Here is a 25,494-nt window from a genome sequence, read left to right as displayed (position 1 = left end):
TAACATCATGACAAGACTAGTTTTTTTATAAGCTTTTAATCTATTGTTAAAATTAAACAGTTTATTTGAAGTGTTGACATAGATGAGAGTTCCATATTGAACATGGAGATCTGTATCAGTGGTCTTGAGTAGAATGCAATCAGAATAACAAATCTTACACACAAAAATTTTTGGCTTTGTTCATCTCATACATAGTTGCTTAATTTCATACTTAAGTCATATTTTTAATAAGCTTGTTTACCTGAACAGTGATTTATTCCACTTGCCTCCTGCCATTTGTTTATAAAGTTTGAAGGAAGGATTTGTTTTGTTAATGCTAAGAAATGTTCGGCTCTCACCCATGCATAAGTAGAGATATAGCCTTATTATTTCTATAACTGTAATATATGTGTCAAAGAGATGGTGGACTGGTGAATGGAAGATCAGTGCTAAACTTCTTCTTATCACTTGCTACTTTACCTTAACTTCGTCATTATTTTTGATATTTATACATTATCTACAGTTATAAATAAGAATTTGTTAGACATTGTGTGTGAATACTATAGTATGCTTAGTAACCACAAAGTCTGTATATTGATATTAAAGTTGTATCTTCCACATTATTTCTATTGTTTATAATTTTAGTAGCTTCAGTTACAAATTCAACAAATTTCTTAGTACAAATACACTTGAAAATGGTTGCTAAAACTCTTACCAAAATATTTTGATCCAAACTACAAAAAAAAATTTAGAATAAAAACTTCTCACTTATGTCTTAATGTGTATGCATATGTATCATCCACACTGTAGTTTCATCAAGCATATGAAAATACAGGGCCTTCTGTATAAACAAATATCAATTATTCTTTCCCAGCCATATTTCCCATACTGTATAAGTTTATGACCAATCTATCTCTTCTGGAATTTCACCATCCTTAGCATTTTATCAAAGTTTTTACAGTATCCTGATAGGGATAAAAGAGTGTGATTGGATGACCAACTTTCCTCAGTTATTTTTATGTATGTTTATTGGTGGATTCAGTCTAACAGAAAGTAATGTGTGTTATACCCATGAAGTGATCATTATAAATGATCTCTTAAGTCATCAAATTGTTTCATGTAAAGCAAATCAAGTATCTCAAGCTGTTTCTGTAGTTTTGGTTGTCACTTCTTGTTTTGTAGGTCTGTATTTGTTCTGTAACAACATTTTAAAAGAAAATAGTTGTGAAAATATGTTAAAACTTGTAAGTAGTTATGTTTATAGACAATTTGTGCATGCAAACCAGCTAGATATTTAAAGAAAAATCTGAAAATTGCTTAAGATTTGCAAAAAAAATAACTTCTTTGGTCTCTACTATTTTACCATTTCAGTTGGGTTGGAAACCCTTGAAAGAATCATACCTAGAATCTCTACCAGATCACCTGAACTTTGACAAAACATCTATAGACGATATGTTTGAGTGGTTAGTTCCTGCTTGTTTGGAGTTTCTACATCACAAGTGCAGAACGCTCATTGCTGCATCTGATCTTCACCTGACACACTCTCTGATGAAGCTGTTTTCTTGTTTTATGAATGATTGTTTATCAACCAAACAGTTAGATGAAGATGATATGTCTTCATCAGAGGTAAGTAACTTGATAGAAGTTTGGCCTTAGCTGGGGTGATAATGTCTTGTATGATTTTCGTGATGCTCATATGTCAATTAAGAAGTTAATACTGACAGTTAGGTTACATTATTTGTGTACCTTGTTAATAAAACCTCATGTTGTTGCGAAAAAAAACATGACATCTGTTGATGTAAATCAATCATCTGGTTTACTTTGCAGGTAAATTGTAAAACAGTTAGCTAATAAAATAAATTTCTCATTATAAGTACCCTGAGTACATTCTATGATTCTGTGTTATAACCATATGTACATAAAGTACAGGTTGAAAATATGAAATTTTATTCATAGCTTAAATCATTCTTCAAATGAATAAGTATTATATATTTACATAAAACACATGGTGTTGATAAGTATTATATATTTACATAAAACACATGGTGTTGATAAGTATTATATATTTACATAAAACACATGGTGTTGATAAGTATTATATATTTACATAAAACTGACACAGTGTTGATAAGTATTATATATTTACATAAAACACATAGTGTTGATAAGTATTATATATTTACATAAAACTGACACAGTGTTGATAAGTATTATATATTTACATAAAACTGACACAGTGTTGATAAGTATTATATATTTACATAAAACACATGGTGTTGATAAGTATTATATATTTACATAAAACTGACACAGTGTTGATAAGTATTATATATTTACATAAAACACACAGTGTTGATAAATATTGTATATTTACATAAAACACACAGTGTTGATAAGTACCTGTGAAGTTGCATCATTACACATAGGTCCTAGCATTGCCTTAATAAAATAATAACAATAAAAACACCCCTCTCAGTTATCCTGACTGTACAAGGTAGAAAACAATCTTTCAGTATGGTACTATGACATAAAGTTTAGTTTTGTTGGTTTTTTTATGTATATTTCATTATTATATTTTATATCAAATATGAATTTATGAACATTTTTGTATGTATAGTGCTTTGTGTCTTGGCAACAATTAGCTAAAACAGGTTCTTATATTATACAAGTAAAAGCTGTAAATGTGATGATTAATTACCATGTCTTTTAAATACTCTGTTCACAACACTTGATGCATTTTGTTTACTGCAAATAAAAGTATAAATCACATAAATGATAGAATTATAGGTATTTTTGTGGGGATAACACAGTATTTTAATGTTGTGATATATGATAATGAGGAATTTGAAATTATTAACTTCTAGTGTGTATTTGCTACTGAATATTTTGATTTCAATCTGTGTTTTATTCAGGTTTCTTTAGCACTTCAAAGTCTATTTGTGTTTGCTGTTCTGTGGAGTTTTGGTGGTTTGATGGATGCAGAAAGTAGAGTAAGATTTGATGAGATGTATCGATTACTGTTAGTTGGAGATAATAAGAAGTTTCCCAAACCAAAAAGTTTCAGGCTTGGAAGAAGTCAGCTTTTTCCTGAAGAAGGCTTAGTGTTTGACTACATGTTTGATAAACACACAAGAGACTGGGTTATATGGATAGACACTCTAGATCGTTCATCTACTTTATTACCTGCAGATGCGAGGGTAACATTATGGAATTTCCAAAAATACCTCTTAACAAACTAATATATTTTACTCAGCATTCAAAATGTGCCTTAGATTTTTAAATATAAAAAAAAAACACCACAAATTATTGTATTGTTGTACTTAACAAACCCTGCTTCTATTGTTGATTTCCTATAATGATTGTTTAAAGAAGACATATATAACGATATAGATGTAACAAATTACTTGTTATCTTTTTCTCAGTGTTGTCCAAAAGTATTTTGTATAATGAATGTATCAAGTAAATATAATTATGTTTCAGGTGAACGAACTAATCATCCCAACTGATGAAACAGTACGACAGATGTTCTTTTTAAATATGTACTTGACAAACGAAATTCCCATGCTCTTTGTGGGACCCACTGGTACAGGAAAGTCAGCCATCACCAACAACTTTCTTGTTCATCTAGCAAGGGAAAAGTATGGTTAAATTGTAGTCGGTGCACTTATCATAATGCTATATATTTTAAAATATAAATTTGATATTTTCACATTTTTAATGATTAAATCACAATGAAGTCCATTTCATGATTGTTCTGTGAGAAATGACAAAAACAAATGTTCTGTAATTATTAATAAATGTTTTCTTTTTTTAAGGAGCTATGTTTGTTATAAAAATTGTACGTTTTATTTTCTAACGTTAATTATATGTTCCTTTTTTTTATTGTATTAGTTGAAAGCATATACATAAAATGATAAATTACTTTTTACATAATACTTTCATCAGTAACCCAGCCAACTTACTTCAGTGTTTCATTAAAAATGGTGATTACATTGATGATTGAAATATTCTTCTATATTTGTTTGTGTTTTATGAGTAACAATAGACTATCTGCTATGTCCACTGCAGTGAATCAAACCCCAGATTTAAGGGCTGTAAGCATGTAAACGTACTTTTGATGTACTGAAGAACAACATCTACACAGGACATATAAAACAATTCTAAAATGTTATACAGTAATTCAACAAAACAGGAAGAAGTAACATAATAAACTTTTGAATGCCAAATTTAACTGTTAAACCATTGTTGTTGTTTTTAAGATTCTTAAAGTAAACCACTTACAGATTGAATTCCATTTTGTCTATCAGTCTTCATTCACAAGATTTAATTTTCAAATTAGTAACATATTTTTTATACTGTTTGCCACCATTACGGTTCACGTATTACATTATATTGGCTACTTCTGTTTTTTTGGTACTTACAATACTCAGCTTAAAGAGCTTAAACACTTTGATGAAAAAACAGGTTTTTTTTTAAGTGTAGAGGGGGGTTAGATCTAGCAGTAATTAGTGAAGTTAATTATTATTAATGATGGTGTTTTAATTAAGATTTCTTTTTATGTAACTTATCATTCTATTTTACACCAGGGGACATTTAAAAAACTAAGTTACAATCTCAGGAGGAAACATTTACAAAAATGTTTTAGTTAAGACTTCACTAGGGTACATATATGAAGCTGTTTAAGTAAAAATATCAGCAGGAAACATTTATAAACTGTTTAACTTATTTTCTTCTTTTAAACTCAAAGTTTAACATAAATCTAATTGATTTAATAAAATAAGCAGATTTTGTATCAATAAGTACAACCATACATATAACATGTTTCTCATGAATTAAAAAAATGTTTCTATTGTCAACCCACAGCTTTATAATAAACCTAACTTGATACATGAATTGTTTAGAAAAGATTGTAGGTGAGCTGCATTACTAGTTTTAGGATTAGTTTAAATCTGTTATGTATTTATGAAGAGGTAAATAGATTCATGATTAGAATTAATTTCTCACTTTCTTCTGTTCTAACAGGTATATTCCTAATTCTATCAATTTCTCTGCTCGAACTACTGCTGGACAAACGCAAGACATCATTATGTCTAAGTTAGACAGGTAAATCTGTTACAGGATTTTAATTTTAATTTAGTAAAAATAGCATTTGAGGGGTTGATAAATCAGTATCATTAAAAAACAACAAAAAAACATTTCCTTACTAAATATTTTAATAAGTTACTTCAGTTGAATAGTCCAAACCATATTAATAAAAATATGAACATTTATATAAAGTTCGATATTGTATATAAGAAAAAGTTATTGAAAAAAACATGGTTTTGTTTTATTATCTTTCAGATATTTTTTGTATGATCTTATCACATTAGTAATTAAAAATCTATGTCCCTCTATCTGTGTGGCTGTATTATTACTTACAGCCCTACAAATAGCATATATTAAAAGTTGCATCTAGTGTTAAACAACAACTTATAAAGGTTTTAAAAACTTCACAGACGGCGGAAAGGGGTTTTTGGTCCTGGAATGGGAAGGAAATGTGTTATGTTTGTTGATGATCTAAACATGCCAGCTAAAGAAACTTGGGGAGCGCAGCCACCTATTGAGTTGCTACGCCAACTGTTGGACCATGGGCATTGGTATGACAAAAAAGACACTTCCAAAATTGAGATTATTGATGTAGTAAGTAATTAATATTCTATTTATGCATTTGAATTTTAAAACTTATTACCAAATTGGAATCTTTATGAATTTAAAGAAAGTTATTTTATCATTGAAGATTAAAAATAATAGATTATTTTAATTTGTGGATGACATTAAAGTTTGTGATATTGCTGGCTGCAAGAAGAATGTTACTGCCTTACAAAAAAATTCATATCATTTGATTAATTGAGCGAATAAACAGCAGATTTTATTATAATAAAATCACAAATCTAAAGAGGCCATTGTATTGGTTGTTGGTAAGGGCACATTTGGAACATTGTGTTCAATCTGAGCTCCTTACCATAGCAAAAACATTGAATTGTTGGAAAGGGTTGCAAGAAGAGTGTTTTCTCTTGAAACAAGAAGAATTATAGGGGATTTCACTGAGGTGTTTAAGATTGTTAAGGAAACTGAGTATTGATACGTTATGTATTTTACATATTTAATAATGGGAAAGATAAAACTAGGGATAAAACGTATAAATTTTGGCAAGGAGGAAGTCATCTTCAGGTAAGACAGTCTTATTTTTCTTTAAGGATGATTGGTTAATGGAACAGGTTGTCATCAGATGTGGTTGATACAGTTAATTTAAGGTTGTTTAAAGAAAAGTGTGATAAAAATTTCAGTGATAATAGCTAGCTTTTCTGTAAAATCAACTTTGTTTACCATCTTCTATGATATACACACCTTTCTTGTACTTTGGTTGCTTCATGATGATCTTTGTTTTAGATGAATATTCTGTTCAGTAAACATACTTATTACTGAATGTTGGTGCTATTTTCAATTCCATAATTATTTTATTACTTGATGAGATCACAACCTGTAGTGTGGATTTTACTTTTAACAGATATTTGATATCTCACACTCTGTGGTGTTTCTGCAAACAATAAAGCTAAGGCCTTTAATTATAAGTTTATAACTAGGTTACTTACACAGACAGACTTTACTTTATAGACATTAAAGGTTAGGTTACATGCTTAGTTTTGATTTATATGTTTTCAATTACCTAAGTTATTATAAATTTTTCAAGAAGAAAATTATAACTCCCACCTTTCAAGCCCAAACCATCTAGTCATTTAACTTTTAGCAGAACTTTTTACAGTGACTAAAGTGATTATGTCATATATCATTCTGATTCTGTAAGCCTACTAATATTACATGTATTTAAAGAGCACAGTAGATCACACCACAACGAAAGTCATGAGATTATAGAAAAAAATGAATTTTGAATGAAGAAGGAATGACCATCAATTGACAAAGTTAGGGTCTTACATTTTACTTCTTGTGATATCACATATTTAAATTGGATTTGATCAGTCTTCTAATTCTCTTTGTGGACAAATTAATGTTAAATATAAAATGATAATTTTGGGGTAACTTTGAGGCTATAAGTTTGTAACTTGAACAAATATAAGAGTAACAGTTTGCAAAATATTTTATAAATCATCAAAGTTGAAGCAAATCAATGAAAATATCTGGTTGAAGAAATCCAAGAAAAAGAGAAAATTATAAGAAAGACAGAAAAATAATGGTAGTATTTGAAAATTAATAAGATTTAATAGTAGATATGTATTTTCATTATATTTCAGCTCCTGATTTCGGCAATGGGTCCTCCTGGTGGTGGTCGTAATGATATCTCTGGCCGCTTTACTCGACATTTAAATGTTGTAACAATTGACTCGTTTGATGACCAAACGTTGACAAAAATATTCTCATCAATAGTAGATTGGCATTTTGGAAAAGGATATGAAACTGCTGTTCTGAGAATGGGAAAGGTAACCTTGTATCTAAAGGTTTATGAAAACATTCTTGTTAAGACTTGAGTAAACAAATCTACAAGAAAATGTTATCTCTAGAATGTTTTTTGTGGTTACTTACAAATGTTTATATTTGTCTTTATCTCAAGAAAGCCTGTAACCCATAAAGTGAATTTTGACCTTTGAAAACGTTTTCAGAATTGTTACTTCTTTCATCTTTAAAACATATAAAATTTTACCACTAAAACAAAAATTTTGGGTTCACATGTTTGAGGACTAACTCAGTTTTCTTGCTTTTCCTGGTGTTTGATAATGAATAAAAAATGTAAAGGTTATCTTAATTGATAATAATGTAGAATCCAAGTTGTATGTGGTGTTTGAAAATAAATAAAAAGTATAGGTTATCTCAATTAATAATGATGTAGAATCCAAGTTGTATGTGGTGTTTGATAATAATTATAAAGCATATGTTACCTTAATTAATAATAATGTAGAATCCAAGTTGTATGTGGTGTTTGAAAATAAATAAAAAGTATAGGTTATCTCAATTAATAATGATGTAGAATCCAAGTTGTATGTGGTGTTTGATAATAATTATAAAGCATATGTTATCTTAATTAATAATAATGTAGAGTTCAAGTTGTATGTGGTGTTTGATAATAAATAAAAAGTATAGGTTATCTCAATTAATAATGATGTAGAATCCAAGTTGTATGTGGTGTTTGATAATAATTATAAAGCATATGCTATCTTAATTAATAATAAAGTAAAATCCAAGTCATATGTGGTGTTTGATAAAGTCTTATAAATAAGGTAAATGTTATCATGTGTGTGAAACAACATAGTACACAATCTATACTTCCTCTTTGTTAGAGTTTTATGATTATACTAAGAAGAAATACAGGTTACCACTTATAAATAGTAACTTAATGGCTAATTTAAAGCTAAAGTATAAACTATATTTTTATTGCTATATTTCCTTCTTTTAAAATTAACTTTTACATTTAAGAAATTTGAATTAAATGAAAGTAACTGCTGCAAGACATTACTGTACAAAATTGAGTTATATTTTTCGTATTAAGAACTAAATGTTTAAACTGAATAATAATACAGAAATGTATGTGTATGTCATTTGAAATTGTTTGTTATGATTGTATACATTTAGGCCTTGGTACATGCTATCAAGGATATTTACAAGGCAGCCATCAACAATTTCTTACCTACTCCTTCCAAAAGCCACTATGTATTCAACCTTCGAGACTTTGCCCGTGTTGTTCAAGGTGTAATTTTAACGCCACGTTCTCATCTTCAGGATCCTAACAAACTTCTGCGACTTTGGGTGCATGAAGTGTATCGTGTGTTTTATGACAGGCTTATTGATGACAGTGACAGGTAAAGCAATGTATTTTAACTTTATTGTCTTCATGAATATATTATAGATTTCTTCATACCTTTTAAAGATACCATAGCAATGCTTTTCAAAATAATTACCTGTGAAAACATAGTTATCAAAGATTAGTGATTGAGCAGAAGACACAAAATCACCCACAAAATCAACCTCTAAATGTTACTTTATTGTCTTTGAACAAAACTTTAATTAAATATTTCCACCCTACAAGTTCTGTATTAACCCTACATATTAGTTATGGCAGAACATTCAGTGTAGACGTTTTATTACATTATAAATATTTGTAGAGTGTACAGTTAGTTGCTTTATTTTCCTCATCAGTATGAATTTCTTATTTATTTTCAGTACAAATATCTACTGATATTAATGATTTACAAAAGGGATATATTCTTGAAAAACATAATGCATGATGAAAAAATATAAAACTAAAAATCTTTTCCCATTATTTTAAAGGTAAAAAAATATGTGATGAGTTTTGAATCAAATCTTTGGCCACATTAACATAACATTTTATTCCAATATAATATAAGAAACATATGTATGTTACAATTAACACAACATTTTATTCCAATATAACACAAGAAACATATATGTATGTTGCAATTAACACAACATTTTATTCCAATATAACACAAGAAACATATATGTATGTTACAATTAACACAACATTTTATTCCAATATAACACAAGAAACATATATGTATGTTACAATTAACACAAACAAAAACCTGAAATAAAAAGATGTGTTCATTATTAAAATGCTTGCTAATAAATAATTGTTGCTTTACTTGTCAAGATAATGGAAGGGTGAAGGGAGAAGCTACAGTGGTTACTGGTAATTTTTCACACTCTGATGGTGTGTAAACTTCAGTAGATGGCAAGGTATTTCAATATTTTAGCAGAAAAAATAGCTTTTTAGCTATATTGAGTTTTGTTATAGGGAAGCATTGTTTCTTAGCAGGCAAAAGTTTTTATGACTTTTATGTAAGTTTTTGTTCTTACAAAAATGCAAACTGAAAATCATGCCTATAAAAGTTAATTACATTATAGCATAAAAAACAAACGTTCACAAATTGAGGGATATCTGTAGTAAGAGCGTTTCATTTTTTAAAACAGATAGTTCAGGAACATTTTAAAGTAGAAAGTAGGTTAAAATAAATATGTAGCTATTCACTTAGATATTTTTTCTCATTCTGATTTGTATTAAATTATTCATTTTGTTAAAAGCAGTTTTAGTTATTAATGGAAAAATCTACCCTCCTATTTTATATTAGAATATTAAAAAAAATATAAATTGTTTCTACAGGACATTATTTCTAAATCTCATTTGAGTTAATGGCATATAATTTATAAGTCAAAGTGGATGATAACAATAATTGTCAAATAGTACGATTTTTATTTTCTGTTATCTGTTCATCTGTGTGATTTTAATTCTTTATAACTGTTATAAATGCAGACAAACATTCTTCACTATTGTCAAGGACACAACACAGTCTTGCTTTAAGCAGAACCTGGACAAAGTGCTTTCACACCTTACGCCTTCGGGAAAGTTGAAAGATGAACATATTAGGTAAAACGAGAATTTAATGATATTTTTTGTATTATAACAAAAAACAGTTAAGCTTCCACAGAGTAAAGTACTTAAAAAGTACTCTATTAAAATGTTTTTTTTTATCGGCCAATTGAACCAAAAGAAAATAACAAAGAAAAATATTTAAAGCATCAATTAATTATCTTTTGAAAAAATGAAAGAAGCTCATTTGCTGACATGAGTATTTAGGTTGTAAATAGTTTGATCTAAATCATGTTTTATAGTTGTATTTGTGTTTTTAAACATCTGAGAGCAAATTACATGGTTGTGATAGGACCACATACATAAATATATTAAAAATGTTCAAATTGAATTTGTTTCATACTCTGTGTATTATGGGTAACTTAAGACATACTGGTTTTACTAATGAAGTCTACAGATACATTACTACCATAATTTGGTTTTGATTATAACATGGTTATTGTAAATGGTATTTGATAGGGAACCATTAATAATGTCTTTTGTGTTTCTGTATGAAAAGGATCAAAGGTTCCTGTTTCAATTTTACCTTGAAGTTCTCTCAAGTTCAAGCATCTTGATTTAAAAATTTTCAAACAATTTTAAAACTCTGAATTATTATGTGAAGAATTATATCAGGATTTTATTTTTTCCTAGGAATTTATTTTTTGGAGATTACATGCACCCTGATGCTGAAGTTAAAGTATACGATGAAGTTACAGATTTTAATTATTTAACTACTATCATGGAACAGTAAGTAGAAAAAAACTATTAATTCCAGCTTATCCATAGAAGAAACTTAAGAATATGTATATATATATGTTCGTGTACCTTGTTTGATCAGTTTTGATCAACTATTTGTCTTCTGTAGTATGTTCATGTACCTTATTTGATCAGTTTTGATTAACTATTTGTCTTCTGTAGTATGTTCATGTACCTTATTTGATCAGTTTTGATTAACAATTCCACTTCTGTAGTATGTTCATGTGCCTAATTTGATCAGTTTTGATTAACTATTCCACTTCTGTAGTATGTTCATGTACCTTATTTGATCAGCTTTGATTAACTATTCCACTTCTGTAGTATGTTCATGTACCTTATTTGATCAGTTTTGATTAACTATTCGACTTCTGTAGTATGTTCATGTACCTTGTTTGATCAGTTTTGATTAACTATTCCACTTCTGTAGTATGTTCATGTACCTTATTTGATCAGTTTTGATCAACAATTCCACTTCTGTAGTATGTTCATGTACCTTGTTTAATTAGTTGTGATTAACTATTTTATTTTAGTATTATGTTTGTATTTATTTATGTACGTTATGAAATATTGATTTATGTATTTCTGAACTGATTGGACAAGAAAAACATCACAACAATGTTCAAAAGACATCAGACTAACCTCAACTGGTCACCTGAGGCTGAAAACAGTGTTAGCAAGATCTGATTCTTGGTATAAAACTTGTGTCAGAATATATCTTAATATGGTCAACTAAAGATTATTTAAGTCTGATTCTATATTAGTAAGGTGTATTAGATTGCCTTCATCTAGTCACCTAAAGGTAAGAGAGTGTTAGTGAAGTGTGATTTTTTTCATTTATCTGAGTATTTATGTACATAAATTGATAAATGTGGAAACAGTTTTGAGTTTTTCTAAATATCAAAGTGTTGTTGTTTGTTACCTGTAGTTACTTGGAAGAGTATAACATCATGACTAAAGCTCCAATGCCCCTGGTAATGTTTAAGTTTGCTATCGAACACATATCTCGCATCAGCAGAGTTCTGAAGCAAGACAGAGGTCACCTGCTTCTCATAGGTATGCTTAAATCAGTCACTACATCCTTAGAATATCTTGATAGACGTTTTCAAGTTAGACATTAATACAATTGTTATTAAGTTTAAACCTATCGTTCACTCCTAGTGTGATAGCACATATTCCTCATCCCTTGAAAACTTTCTGGTGAATCTGTTCTAATGTCTTGCACCGAATATTAACAAAAACCTTCACTTGTAAACTGTTTACACATAACAAGAGGTTTGTTGGTTTGATTACACTAAATTTAAATGTGAGGGTAACTAAAGAAGAGAATAAATATATAGGGTAGAACAGACACATCTCTACACTTTTTGCTGTAGATTCTGTGTATGTCTTTCATGCCATCCAAGCTGAAATTAAAGTGAAATAAATCTAAACGATAGCAACACGTGATCAATACATACAACAAGAATGCTATATGAAAACGCATCACCTTAAACCAGGTCTTGAACCTTACAGAGTAGAAGCCAATTTCACCAAACTGATGTGACAGTTGAAAGTTTCGATATGTAGTTAACCAATAAAGGTTTAAGAATCCTAAATTGTATCTTCTCCATGTAACAATCTTAAAATAATCCCAATAAAGCAAATTATTGTAGATCCTGCATCAGGTATATGATCTGTTGGTCAACACTGATTATAAAGCTAATATCTAGTATCTTGTCACAAGCATATTATAATTAAATTTATGTTATGTCACTGTACAGATAGTGAATTCATATCTGTAATTGATGTTATGTCATTGTACAGATAGTCAGTTCATGTCTGTAATTGATGTTGCATCACTGTACAGATAGTTCATATCTGTAATTGATCTTAGGATCATGTGACTAGTAATGCTTTATATAAGACAGCCACCTGTAAATGTAGTTTGAGAAACAAAAAAACATTCTTTCAATATGTTCTACTTGTAATTACATACAGAATTATATATGGTTTAGTTAGGGTAACCAATCACTATCATTTCTCAGTAGCTGAAAGTTTTTCATATTGTTTACAGTGAAAGTGACAAGTTATGTTGTCTTTAATATTTCCAGGAATAGGAGGAAGTGGAAGACAAAGTGCAACTAAACTAGCTACTTTCATGGCTGGTTACGAGCTATTTCAAATAGAAATCACCAAAAACTACACTGTCAGTGAGTGGAGAGATGACCTGAAGAAGGTTTGAAAATTTTAAATGTCTGTTGTTTTTTTTAACCACTTCTGTTTTTTTGTCATCAGAATACAAAAACATAATAACTGATTTTATAAAAATTATTTACTACTATGATTTTTCAAGCAGAGCAAGCTACTTACTTAGAGTGAAATTCAAGTTCAAACTAATCATCTAATGTGTATAGCTAATTAAACATCATTGTTTTTATATTCTTATTTATAAAGATTAGAATGCAGTGTTTCATTAGTTTTTAGCAATATTTGACAATATTTGGCCAGAAGAGGAAATGTCTTAAATATATGCATAAAGCTAGCAGTGTGAAGTAACCTTTATAATACAAAAAATGACAGAACAAAATTATATATGAAACATTCTAACCAATAATTTTGAGGAAAATAACAAGTTTTTACTTTATATTAGAGTTCTGTAAAATATATAGGTTCATAACCAGGCCAGTTATAACTGTTACCGATTCTTTGGATGTGTTTTCTTTATATTTCTCTGTACCTTTAACTGCTTTGACAATTGAAAAGCTGTTATTAAAAACTAAATAATTATTTCTAAAAACTTCATAATTCTGCTTTTCACAACAAATTATTGTAGAAATATTATCTGTCTTTAGATGTGAAGATTTGGTCATGAATTTGTGATAAATAATTCCATACATTACATGTATTTAATAATAAGGCACAAAGATTTGTTTATGAACTGCTATATTTATAAAGAATGATTTCACACAATACTCATGTTTAGATAGTAATGTTTGGTTAGGAATCACTGTCGAATCATTCCATTGGGCTATAAAAGATTTATCAAAATTCACTTGTTCATAAAGATTGGTTTCATTTCTCCTGTACTCCTTCATGGAACTTCTGTTATTACAAGTATATCCTGAATTACACAGAAACATTGGGAAGGATTTGTCTGTTTGTTTTGAATTTGGTGCAAAACTACATGAGGACAATCTGTGCTAACCATCCCTAATTTAGCAGTGTAAAATTAGAGAAAAGGCAGCTAGTCATCACCACCCAATGCCAACTCATGGGCTATACTTTTTACCAGAGAATAGTGGGATTGACCGTTTCATTATAATATAATGCCCTCATGGCTGAAAGAGCGAGCACATATGGTGTAACCGAGATTCAAACCCATGACCCTTAAATTACAAGTCGAGCTCACCAGCCATGCTGGGCCCATTTGGAAGGAATCAAAGAAAAATTTATAATCTAAATGTAATATATTTGAACCAGTAATCTATGTTACATTATAATGTTTTACTGTCAACTGTATCATGAACAAGATAGGAACTTTTAAATAATCTTAATAGAAATCTTTATTCTTGTATACCTTTAACTTTCTCCTGAAATATAGCTTTGAAATCCTAGTTGCTTTATTTTCTTTCACAAAAGTCACAAATTGTGGTAGATTTAAGAACCTTTCAAGTACCAGAATATTTCTTTGAACTACAATATTTTGACAGATAATTATAAAATACATAAAAAATTATCATATTTGTTTGTTTGTTTTTTGTTGTGTTTTTTTTTTTTCAGAAATGAGGCTCTTCAAGTGTAATAAAACTATATTTAACATAACTTCCCAAGAAGCACTTACTTGATTTGAGGTTCAAACAATAATTAACAATATGTTTACCATAACAGGTACTTCTTAAAGCTGGGGCAGAGGGTAAAGGTACAGTTTTCTTGTTCAGTGACAACCAGATTAAAGATGAATCCTTTGTTGAAGACATAAACATGATTCTGAACACTGGTGATGTCCCAAATCTGTATGCTTCGGAAGAGAAAGCTGACATCTTAGAAAAAATGCAAGCGGCTGCAAGAGAACAGGTTAGGATTTGTTAGATTGAAGTATATATGAAACTAGTAGTATGGAGAAACATTCCTTGTGTTATTGAAGTATATCTGAAACTAGTAGTATGGAAAAACATTCCTTGTGAGATTGAAGTATGTCTGAAACTAGTAGTAAAAAGAAACATTCCTTGTGAGATTGAAGTGTATCTGAAACTAGTAGTATGGAAAAACATTCCTTGTGAGATTGAAGTATGTCTGAAACTAGTAGTAAAAAGAAACATTTCTTATGAGATTGAAGTGTATCTGAAACTAGTAGTATGGAAAAACATTCCTTGTGAGATTGAAGTATGTCTGAAACTAGTAGTATGGAAAACATTCCTTGTGAGATTGAAGTATGTCTGAAACTAAACTAGTCGTAAAAAGAAACATTCCTTGTGTGATTGAAGTGTATCTGGAACTAGTAGTATGGAAAACATTTCTTGGAGATTGAAGTGTATCTGAAACTAGTAGTGTGGAGAAACATTCCTTGTGATATTAAAGTGTATCTGAAACTAGTAGGATGGAGAAACATTCCTTGTGATATTGAAGTATATCTGAAACTAGTAGTATGGCAAAACATTTCTTTTGATATTGATGTATGTCTGAAACTAGTAGTATGGAGAAACATTCCTTGTGATATTGAAGTGTATTTGAAACTAGTAGTATGGAGAAACATTCCTTGTTAAGTGTAATGTCTAGAAGAACTGAGATGACCATAACCAAACTAATACTTACCCAGATGAAACAAGATAATTCAGTGAAACACCATCATAACCAAACTAATACTTTTCCAGATGAAACAAGATAATTCAGTGAAACACCATCATAACCAAACTAATACTTTTCCAGATGAAACAAGACCCTTCAGTTAAACACCATCGTAACCAAACTAATACTTACCCAGATGAAACAAGATAATTCAGTGAAACACCATCATAACCAAACTAATACTTTTCCAGATGAAACAAGATAATTCAGTGAAACACCATCATAACCAAACTAATACTTTTCCAGATGAAACAAGACCCTTCAGTTAAACACCATCGTAACCAAACTAATACTTACCCAGATGAAACAAGATCCTTTATTCAAATACGATCGTAATCAAACAGATAATGATGTTTTTGAGAATGATAAACCGAGATAATACAAATGCAGATGATGACTCTAGACCAGAAATTAATTTATTGGGCCCAGATAAGAGAAAGCTATTTCTTTATTGAACTAAACTAGCTTATCTCTTGTCTTTGTTATCCATCATGCTGCAGATCTTTATTTGAGGTTTAACTGCATGAATATCTTTATATGAACTTTCTCAGTGTTTAAAAAGTTAGTTGGGAATGTGAAATTACATCAACTTTCACCTTATGCATACTGCAAGCCTTCTGTTCCCCTGTTTCATTACTTCTTTCATGAAAATCATCATGTTTCATCTTTTAATCAATAGTAGCATAATATGTTCATGTGATGCATGTGGCTCCATCTATACCTCTCTACTCAATAATCTCTTCTCCTTTGGCAGCACTTGAGTAAAGACTTACTATTTTGTGTTTCTAGTTTTTCCAGTGTGACAAATAATTTTTTGTCCACACAAAGAGGTTACTTTTGGCATTATTTTTATTTATTCAACCAATTCATATATTAAAATACATCAGTTCATTCTTGCTCCTATATTTCTGTGCTTGAATTTTATAAACCTTTTCTTTTGCAATAAATTCCAAAGTGCACATTAACATTTGGAGGGTCACACCAGCAATCAGTTTTTTTTAGGTGCAGGTGACACATTGGTTGACCTACTGTTTTTTATACATTGAGAGATTGAACATTACATTGGTCAACCCTCATCTCCAGTGTTTTCCATTCCTTCCCATTCATACACTGAGTAATCACCTAAGCCTAATTCAGTCTTTTCATATTTTATGTTTCAGGTTTGTGATGTTTTGTCTCTCTCCCAATCTTTTATTCACCTTGCCCTTCTTTATTGCATGAGAACAAGCTTCCCATCCATATTTTGTTACATTCTGATCAATTTGCCTCTCAATTAAGTGAGAGGATCAACATGCCATGCCCCCGAGGACTTCTGATCAATTCATCCTTTCTCACCATTGTGGAGACTATCCATTTTTAGATCAACAGTAGGCTGCTTTGTACCATTTGGGGGAAGGTTCCTGAATCAAATATTAGTCTTACCCATGCCAAATATTCTCATCTATGTCTTACTGTGTCTTCCTTACAGACATCTACTATCTCAGATCCTTCACAGAAATCCTGAGGGGTTTTTCTTCACATATCCTTACTTTTCTCTCCACTTTAGCCCACATTTTGTCTTTGGCTCTGATGTTATATATGTGGTTTCTTTGTTGTTGGGACCTTATGGGTCAAAATACAGTTTTGGCTTAGATCATTTACCCTTGGAATATCTCAGAGAATTATGTGTGTCACCTTTTCTGAGATGTTATATATTTAATGCAGTACTTGAATCTTTCGAACCTCAGATGGCATAGGTCCACCAACAATACACCCTTACAACTTTTGTAGCCTGTTTGTCTCAATGAGATCCTCATATGCCTCCTATTCCCATTTTCTGTCCTTCTCCATTCCAGTACTTACCTATTCCTTCTAATCAGGGTACTTCTTTTCATTGCCTTCCTCAATGACGTACCTCCTTCCCCCCGTCTCAACCAGTACCAGTTTGAAAATTGATTTTGCAATGGGCAATCGAAGAAGTTCCCCATCCTTGTGGGGATTTTTATTTCCAACATTTTGTTGTCTCCAAGAAACGTTAGTATTGGTGGCCAAGAATCAGTTTCTCTCACTTCAACCTCTTAATCACAATACTCATGTTCACCATTGAGTCTTTTCTCACCCTGAGATGTACATTTTCCATGGGGTTGTGGGTGATAAACATGGATGTCTCCAATACTTACCTATACATCCCAATAGCACATTGGTCTCGCTTATACCTTCAGTTTTGCCATTTTGAGGTAGTTTGCCAATTTTGAGTCTCCCCTTCTAATTTGCCTCAGCACCTTGTGTGTTTTCTCAAATATTCGTAGCTTTTGCACATTATCTCCATGCTCTGGGACTGTATTTTCATAATTCCATGGATACTTGCTTCTTGTGAGTCATTTTTAACTTCCAGCTATACATTGGGCATTTCATCACTTTCTTCTGACCACATATATCCAATGGAATTTTCATTAGGTCTACTAGTTTTCAGGAATCTTTACCATTGGTGGGGTCCTCCCAAGTGGATATCTATGCCATGAGCCTCACTACCAAATTGCCCCCCTTTTGGTCAACTGTATAATATGCACAGACTTTGGAGCCCAATGGTCTCAGCCAGGATTGGTCACACAAGAATTTTTATCTGTATCCCCCATCCAATTGCTTCATCAAGTTTGGTTTTCAAGGTTACAGTGACTGCTCCTATTCCCATCTGTTCCTCTTCCACTTTCTCTTTCCCTTCTTCATCAGCTTTGATCCCATATTCTACATCCCTACTTTAAACATCCTGTATCTTCATGCCTGGTTTTTGTCTGGTCCTTGGTGAGATGATCTAGTTTCACACATGAAGTCACTTTTTTGTTATCTAGTTCCATACAGCCATCTTCCATAGAAGTATACCATTGAAAGTGGAAAGTCTTCGACAATTGGTCTACTAATTGGGTTTCCTGTTGATAAACTTACTGTGGTTTGTGTGGCAGAATTTCTCAACTGGCTTTTGACCAAGGGTCTTCAATTTCTTTGCTTTCCAGATAATGGGCACCCTTTATCCCACATGGATGAAAATGGTATGATTTTCATCCTACCTTTGTGTGATATTCAGTACCCTTCAAGGAAGCTTTGGTTATAGTTGACTTACCTAGTACGGTCCACCCCACTCTAACCACACTACACTCAGGTGTGAATTTTTTTTACCCACTTTTTTCATGTGGGATTTAGTTAAGGTCACTTTTCTATCACTTTCTCTCCCACTCAAATGTACTCCTCGTATGTCTTACGTGTTTCACACATGGGCTAAGAGTATATCTGGCCCAGAAGTGGTGCTGTTCTCCTCTTCTGATCTTTGGGTCTACATCTTATTTTTAGAGGTATCATTCAGATGCTTTTAGGGATACAACTTTCATTCCCTCACATCAGCCCTCCTCCTTTTCAGTGTGAGATTCTTGCTAATCTTCCACTTTTCCTTCCACTTCTCCACACCTTCCACCAAAAGAGAAGTGATGGTTCAGTAGAGAAGTGTCATGTGCATCACATGAGTATATCATGCTATTATTGTTTAGGACGCATGATGATTTATATGTAAAATGTGTTGGAATATAATAATTCCAACAGGGGTGAGTGGGAGGCTTGTGGCATGTATAAAAAAAATTTGCATATAGAGGACAGCACTGAATGAAAATAGCTAATCTTGTGAGGAGAGGTAAGTATATATCAGAAAGATATTTTCATTATAGAGAAATCTGAACATCTGTTTATTAATTTGTGTGACTTTTAATAAGTGCACAAGTTTTAGTTTTGATGTTCTGAAATGAAAATATCACCTTGACCACTGATGTACTTCTTTCTTTGTCTAATAAAGGAATGGTCTTTCTGATGCATTTGGAAGTTACTTAAAAATTTATGATCAGTAAAAAATAAGTTTATTTTAAATTAGTAACAGCTCCTGTATTGTTGTGGAAGAATTACATCTTGAATAATTATATATTATTATTAAAAATGCAATTCTTATGAAAAAATACAATATATATATATATATATATATCTTGGAGAAAATAATCAGATTTGAATATTTGGTGAATGTTAAAAATAAAAAATTTCAGAGTCTCAGCATAACAGTTTAATATTTATATTTAATTTTTTACTACAGAAACTTTAAGATATATGTATGTAGTATGACTTAGTATGAGTAAGACTATTAAACTTCTAGAGTGATATACATTTGCTAACTTGAAATACAGAAAAGATAGTTAGTATCAGTTTTAAAACTGTTTCTTGCATTATTTATCATGTTTTTATACCTTTTGATCATGAATTATCTGATGTTCTTTACTTGCCGAACTTCCAGTGTAATTTTTATTTTATATTCTTTTATTACCATTCAAAGGATCTGAAATTAATTTCCTATTGTCATTTGAAGCAAAAGACACTGAAGTGTTGAAACATCTCTACTTACGTTTAGGGTAAGAAAATTGACACCACACCTTTATCACTCTACAACTACTTCATTGAACGTGTGTGTCAGAACTTACACTTAGTTCTTGCCATGAGTCCCATTGGTGGAGCATTCCGTAACCGGCTGCGAATGTTTCCTTCGTTAATAAACTGCTGCACCATAGATTGGTTTCAGGTAAGGCAAACTTTTCAAATTCTTCTTAAATATGCAATGTTAACTGAAGTTTATTGCCCATGAGTGAGAGAGCAAGAGAGGGCTTAATGGTTAGGATGTTGTTCTGTGGATTCAAGAGAGCTAACTTTTCAACTTTTATAGCAAATTTATAGATTTATTGAAAACTACACATATCCATATATTGTTACTTTAACTTACAGATGTATAAATTATTTAATTAGCATAAATAATCCTAAAATAAATAATGTTATTAACATTATTTATCCAGCAGAATTAAAAATTGAAAATACTTCAATATCTAATACAGAAATACGTTTTTTAGCTTTGGAAATTAAAGTAACTGATAAGGATATCAATGTAAATATTTTTGATAAAAGAAAATATTTTGCCTTTCCAATTTATGGCTTACCCTCTTTAATAGTAATGTACCATACCCATCTGTTATAAACATTGTAACTTTTAATAGTAATGTACCATACCCTTCAGTTATAAACATTATAACTTTTAAAAGTAATGCACCATATCCTTCTGTTATAAAATTATAACTTAACAATTATTTAGATATTGAAAATTTGTTATAAATTACAATATTTTATCAGTAGTGTTGAAATACTGAGACAATAATTAATAGTTTGTGGATTTAATAAAAAAATTTAAATAAAATTATTAAACTATCTGTAACAAATATAAGAATGTATTAAATAAATATAAAAACATGAAAATTAGAGAAATTTTACAAAAACTTTTTAATAACTATTTTTAGTTATGAATAAAGTTATTTAACAACTTGGCACTACTTTATGTATATGTACACCTTGTATCTCAAAATGGCTGGTGGGGGTATTAACACTTATTGATAAGCATTAATACTTATACCAGCCATTCTGAGATAACGTTTTATTTAAAGCAGGTTTCTCATCAAGATACAAAAGGCTTGTTTAGAGCATGAGAGTCACAGTAGACTTAATGAGTGGTGGTTGGGTGCTATACTAGTCTATTCAGATAACTGGATGGGACTTTTCATGCTAATATAATTCATTTACTGGGCTATCAATTAGTGCCTTTCTACCATAATGGGGGCTGGAATGCTAACTTCAAGAGGTAATATTTTAACTTACTTTCTCCCAAATGGTAAAACCTTATTTTTTTATCTTATTCTTCAATGGTTTTTTCTTCTTTTCTTTAGAGAGCAGTAACTTTCCCACAACTGTCTGCAGGCAGTGAAGGGTGATATAGTTATGAGCTTGAGTGCCCACATCTCGCACTCCTAATTTATATTTCTATATCTATTATTACTTCTTTATGTGAAGCTGATAAATGGAGGTTAAGACTGATAGACGGTGCATTCTCACTGTGATTTGTGTCCTACTTCTGCAGTTACCTCCAAAACCTAGGGAATATTTTATATCCCATATTATAGCTTGTACCCAGGAATCGTTTTAATTAGTGTAATATTTTTTATTTATTATATTTAAATTTATTTTTGTTTTGGCTTGCTTTTAGGTTATAATAAACTAATATGATTTGTCAGAGGTTTGGATTTGCTGTTTTGACTGCAACCCTTCATTTTGATTTTGTTTACTTAACTGTGTATGTATTCATTTTCTCAAAAATATATATATATACACACACACACACAAACAAATATGCCTCAGCTGTTAATGTTGCTAATATGTATTGGGTTTCATCATTTTTGTTGTAAAGTTTTATTGAATGTTTGGAGCTGTTCTGTTAGGCATGGCCAGAAGATGCACTAGAGATGGTTGCTAATAAGTTTCTGGAAGAATCTGAGTTGGATGATGGGATACGTCGACAGTGTGTTGCCATGTGTAAGAACTTTCATGAAAGTGTACGGACACTTTCTGAGAAGTGAGTATGAAAGACTGTCTACATATTTTTATAATATCAAGATGTAGAGAAAACAAAAGCAAAGAATCAACTATTCGTATTATAACGTTATTGTATATTATTCTTATCATGAATATTATATGCTTATAGAAAACAGAATACCAAATACAGAATTTTGATATTTCAGCAGTTATATCATAATTTATTTTATGATAAAAACACAATATACAGCACTTGTTGTAATGAGATTAAGTCCATTGTGTACTTTAAACAAAGGATCAAAAGAGAGCTTTCAAAGTGAATTATTTAATTTTTCTACTTTATAACATCATTTCGACAACTCATGGCCTTTGTCAGACAATAGTTTACTTTATATTAGCCACAGGAATGATTGAAATTATGTTATAAATTAAAGAAAATAAAATTATTTATTTATGTTTCATAACAGGTTTTCCTGAGTACGTATTTTTGTAACTCTCACAAAAAGACATCTTAAGTTTCTTTCCAATTTTCAATATAAGATTACATTAAAACTCAATGAGTTACAACTGCCTTTCTCAGGAATGTATTTCATATATGTTAATTTTCTTTTTTTGTCCTCACTATTTATTTTTTATCATCTTATTAAACATAAAAAGGGTCTTTCTGTAGGTATTATAGTGAACTGAGGCGACATAATTATGTTACCCCTACCTCCTACCTGGAACTGATTTTGACATTCAAAGAACTTCTTGGAAAGAAACAGGAGGAACTGCTTACTCAGAGAAACAGATATGTGGTTAGTCCTAAAACTGCATTCAAATATATTGATAAGATACAGATACGTGGTTAGTCCTAAAACTGCATTCAAATGTAATGATAAGGTACAAATATGTGGTTAGTCCTAAAACTGCATTCAAATATATCGATAAGATACAGATATGTGATTAGTTCTAAAACTGCATTTAAATGTATTGACAAGATACAGATATGTGGTTAGTCCTAAAACTGCATTCAAATATATTGATAAGATCGTTTTTTTTCAAAGTTTCAATAGTATGTAATCAGTAGCCATGTTGATTATAACTGTGTTACAGAAATTAATCAACCGAAATAATTAACAAAGATTCGATCTTTCATTATGCTGAAAACATTTGTTTTTTTTGTCTTCATTTTTTGTTTTCATATATCCAGTATTGTTTTTATACTAATGTAACATTATTAATGTACAATTTTGAAATATTGCTATTTACATTCTGCACTAATCCCAAGTTTCAACCAACTTGTATGGTTACCATTTGAACTTCTCAATCTTCATACAGTCATAATGATATTTATATTAAGACTTAATACAGACTAAGTCATAGTTGTGGGTGGTTTCATCAGTTACCCCAGCTATCACTTCACCACATTTCTATATGCTTTGGATCAACAGGTTTTGTTATTAATAAAATGACTTAATGGATAACAGTTTTGTACATCTCAGAGTCATGGTTCCATCATGTTTTATAGATCTATAATACCATTGGCTAAAATATAGCCCACATTTATAGAGGTACTCCAGCTGGTGTGTCATACAATGTACAATTCTCTTTTATGCTCTACAGCAAACTATCATTGATTGTTGATAAACAATTTTTATATAGATTTATCTATAAAAGGTATTTTTGGCCCATTGTTTGAAACCTGATACCCATTTCAACCTGTTGGTTATCTCTTCTAAGCAATGGTTCTTGAACAGGTGTTGAGGTTCCTTAGCATTAATGTGTAGCTTACTATTGTGAGTTAAACCTATATTGGCATAATCTATGGTGGTTGACATGCCTTATTACACAATTACTTTTGATAAGTTTGGGGTTACTGTTTCCATTATCAGCAATGCTATTTTCACAAACAGTTCCTACTGAACTATCAAATCTGTTACAGTGAATAGCCTTTATCAGCTATAACTTTGAGGTCTACATGTTTGTTGTGTGGCACTTTTTTTGGGGGGGAGACTCACATGTGCATACACTGCTGGGAATAATATGACTACCTGCACTTTTATAGGCATTATGCTGATGTGGCACTATGTGATTAGTCGGATGGTAGAGTGAACTGTTAATAGTTGACTGTATAATGATGCAATGTATTTTCATCTGATAAAAGGAAGGGAGAAGTCCCATAATGTATACCCATGTCATATGCTGTTTCTATAGATATTTTAGATACTGCATACATACGTCTGACAAATAAAAGCATTGCATTTCTACTGAATAATTTGGTACTCGAAGCACATTAAGATGTTACAATTTGGTTATAGTGTAAAGACATCTAGAAAGCCAAAGGGAATTGTGCTTTCAATGAGTTATTTTAACTGCAAATAATCCTTTTAACTGTTATAGCTAAAACATAAAATACACACTTTAATTCTAAATGTACTTGTAATAAATTAACCTACTTCATGATATGAATGATAGAATGTGTAGAATAAAATCCAGAACAATATTTCAAAACGTGTACCACAGTTGCTTATTTTGGTCTACTCCATCAATGTATTTAATTGTTTTAAAGTTAAAACATTGTGCCATTATTAAAAGTTCATGCAACATTATAACAAGGAAAACTTTGAAAACAGTGAAAGTAATAAACTCACTGTAGTAATTACAGAGGTAATGTATGCTAGAAGATTCAAAGCTTGTTATTTGCCTTCTTGCTAAAACTTGTTCAAAGCCTAATTTTGGCTTGATTGAGGTTTTGTTGGTGCTTGCAGGTTGGTCTGGAGAAACTGGAGTTTGCCTCTTCCCAGGTATTTGTAATGCAGGATGAGCTAACAGCTCTCCATCCACAGTTAATTCAGACTTCAGCTGAGACAGAAAGGCTTATGATCAAAATTGAACAAGACACAGTGGAAGTTGAAGCTAAGAAAGAGGTAAAAACATTAGCTATTGGTTGTAATTTCACAACAATGTTTTTGACACTTAGTAGCAATTGTTTTAAGTCACTTCTGTTGTGCAATTGCTGCATTTTTGGAACCCATTATTGTAAAATTCAGTATTTAAACCAATTTGATGATATAGAAGACAGTGTTAACCAGTGTATGGTGTGTTATGATAATATTTTG

The 25,494-nt window shown here is 30.6% G+C and overlaps 1 protein-coding gene across 2 annotated transcripts in view; it reads left to right on the top strand.

Annotated features, from left to right (window-relative positions):
- Positions 1–25,494, top strand: part of LOC143255118 (dynein axonemal heavy chain 3-like) — a 95,798-nt gene that overhangs the window by 30,551 nt on the left and 39,753 nt on the right. For both annotated transcript variants that reach the window (XM_076510297.1, XM_076510296.1), the window contains 16 exons: positions 1,351–1,605; positions 2,892–3,176; positions 3,460–3,617; positions 5,002–5,082; positions 5,475–5,658; positions 7,269–7,454; positions 8,602–8,828; positions 10,301–10,414; positions 11,051–11,146; positions 12,081–12,208; positions 13,246–13,370; positions 15,023–15,208; positions 20,397–20,564; positions 22,300–22,433; positions 23,064–23,190; positions 25,144–25,302. In XM_076510297.1, coding sequence (XP_076366412.1) covers positions 1,351–1,605; positions 2,892–3,176; positions 3,460–3,617; positions 5,002–5,082; positions 5,475–5,658; positions 7,269–7,454; positions 8,602–8,828; positions 10,301–10,414; positions 11,051–11,146; positions 12,081–12,208; positions 13,246–13,370; positions 15,023–15,208; positions 20,397–20,564; positions 22,300–22,433; positions 23,064–23,190; positions 25,144–25,302 — 2,613 coding nt within the window. The remainder of the gene's footprint in view (positions 1–1,350; positions 1,606–2,891; positions 3,177–3,459; positions 3,618–5,001; positions 5,083–5,474; positions 5,659–7,268; positions 7,455–8,601; positions 8,829–10,300; positions 10,415–11,050; positions 11,147–12,080; positions 12,209–13,245; positions 13,371–15,022; positions 15,209–20,396; positions 20,565–22,299; positions 22,434–23,063; positions 23,191–25,143; positions 25,303–25,494) is intronic.

Source organism: Tachypleus tridentatus, chromosome 7 (assembly GCF_004210375.1).
Source record: "Tachypleus tridentatus isolate NWPU-2018 chromosome 7, ASM421037v1, whole genome shotgun sequence".
Taxonomy (NCBI): Eukaryota; Metazoa; Arthropoda; class Merostomata; order Xiphosura; family Limulidae; genus Tachypleus; species Tachypleus tridentatus.
The sequence above is the reverse complement of the archived record's forward strand: the minus strand, read 5'-3'. Positions and strand labels throughout refer to the sequence as shown.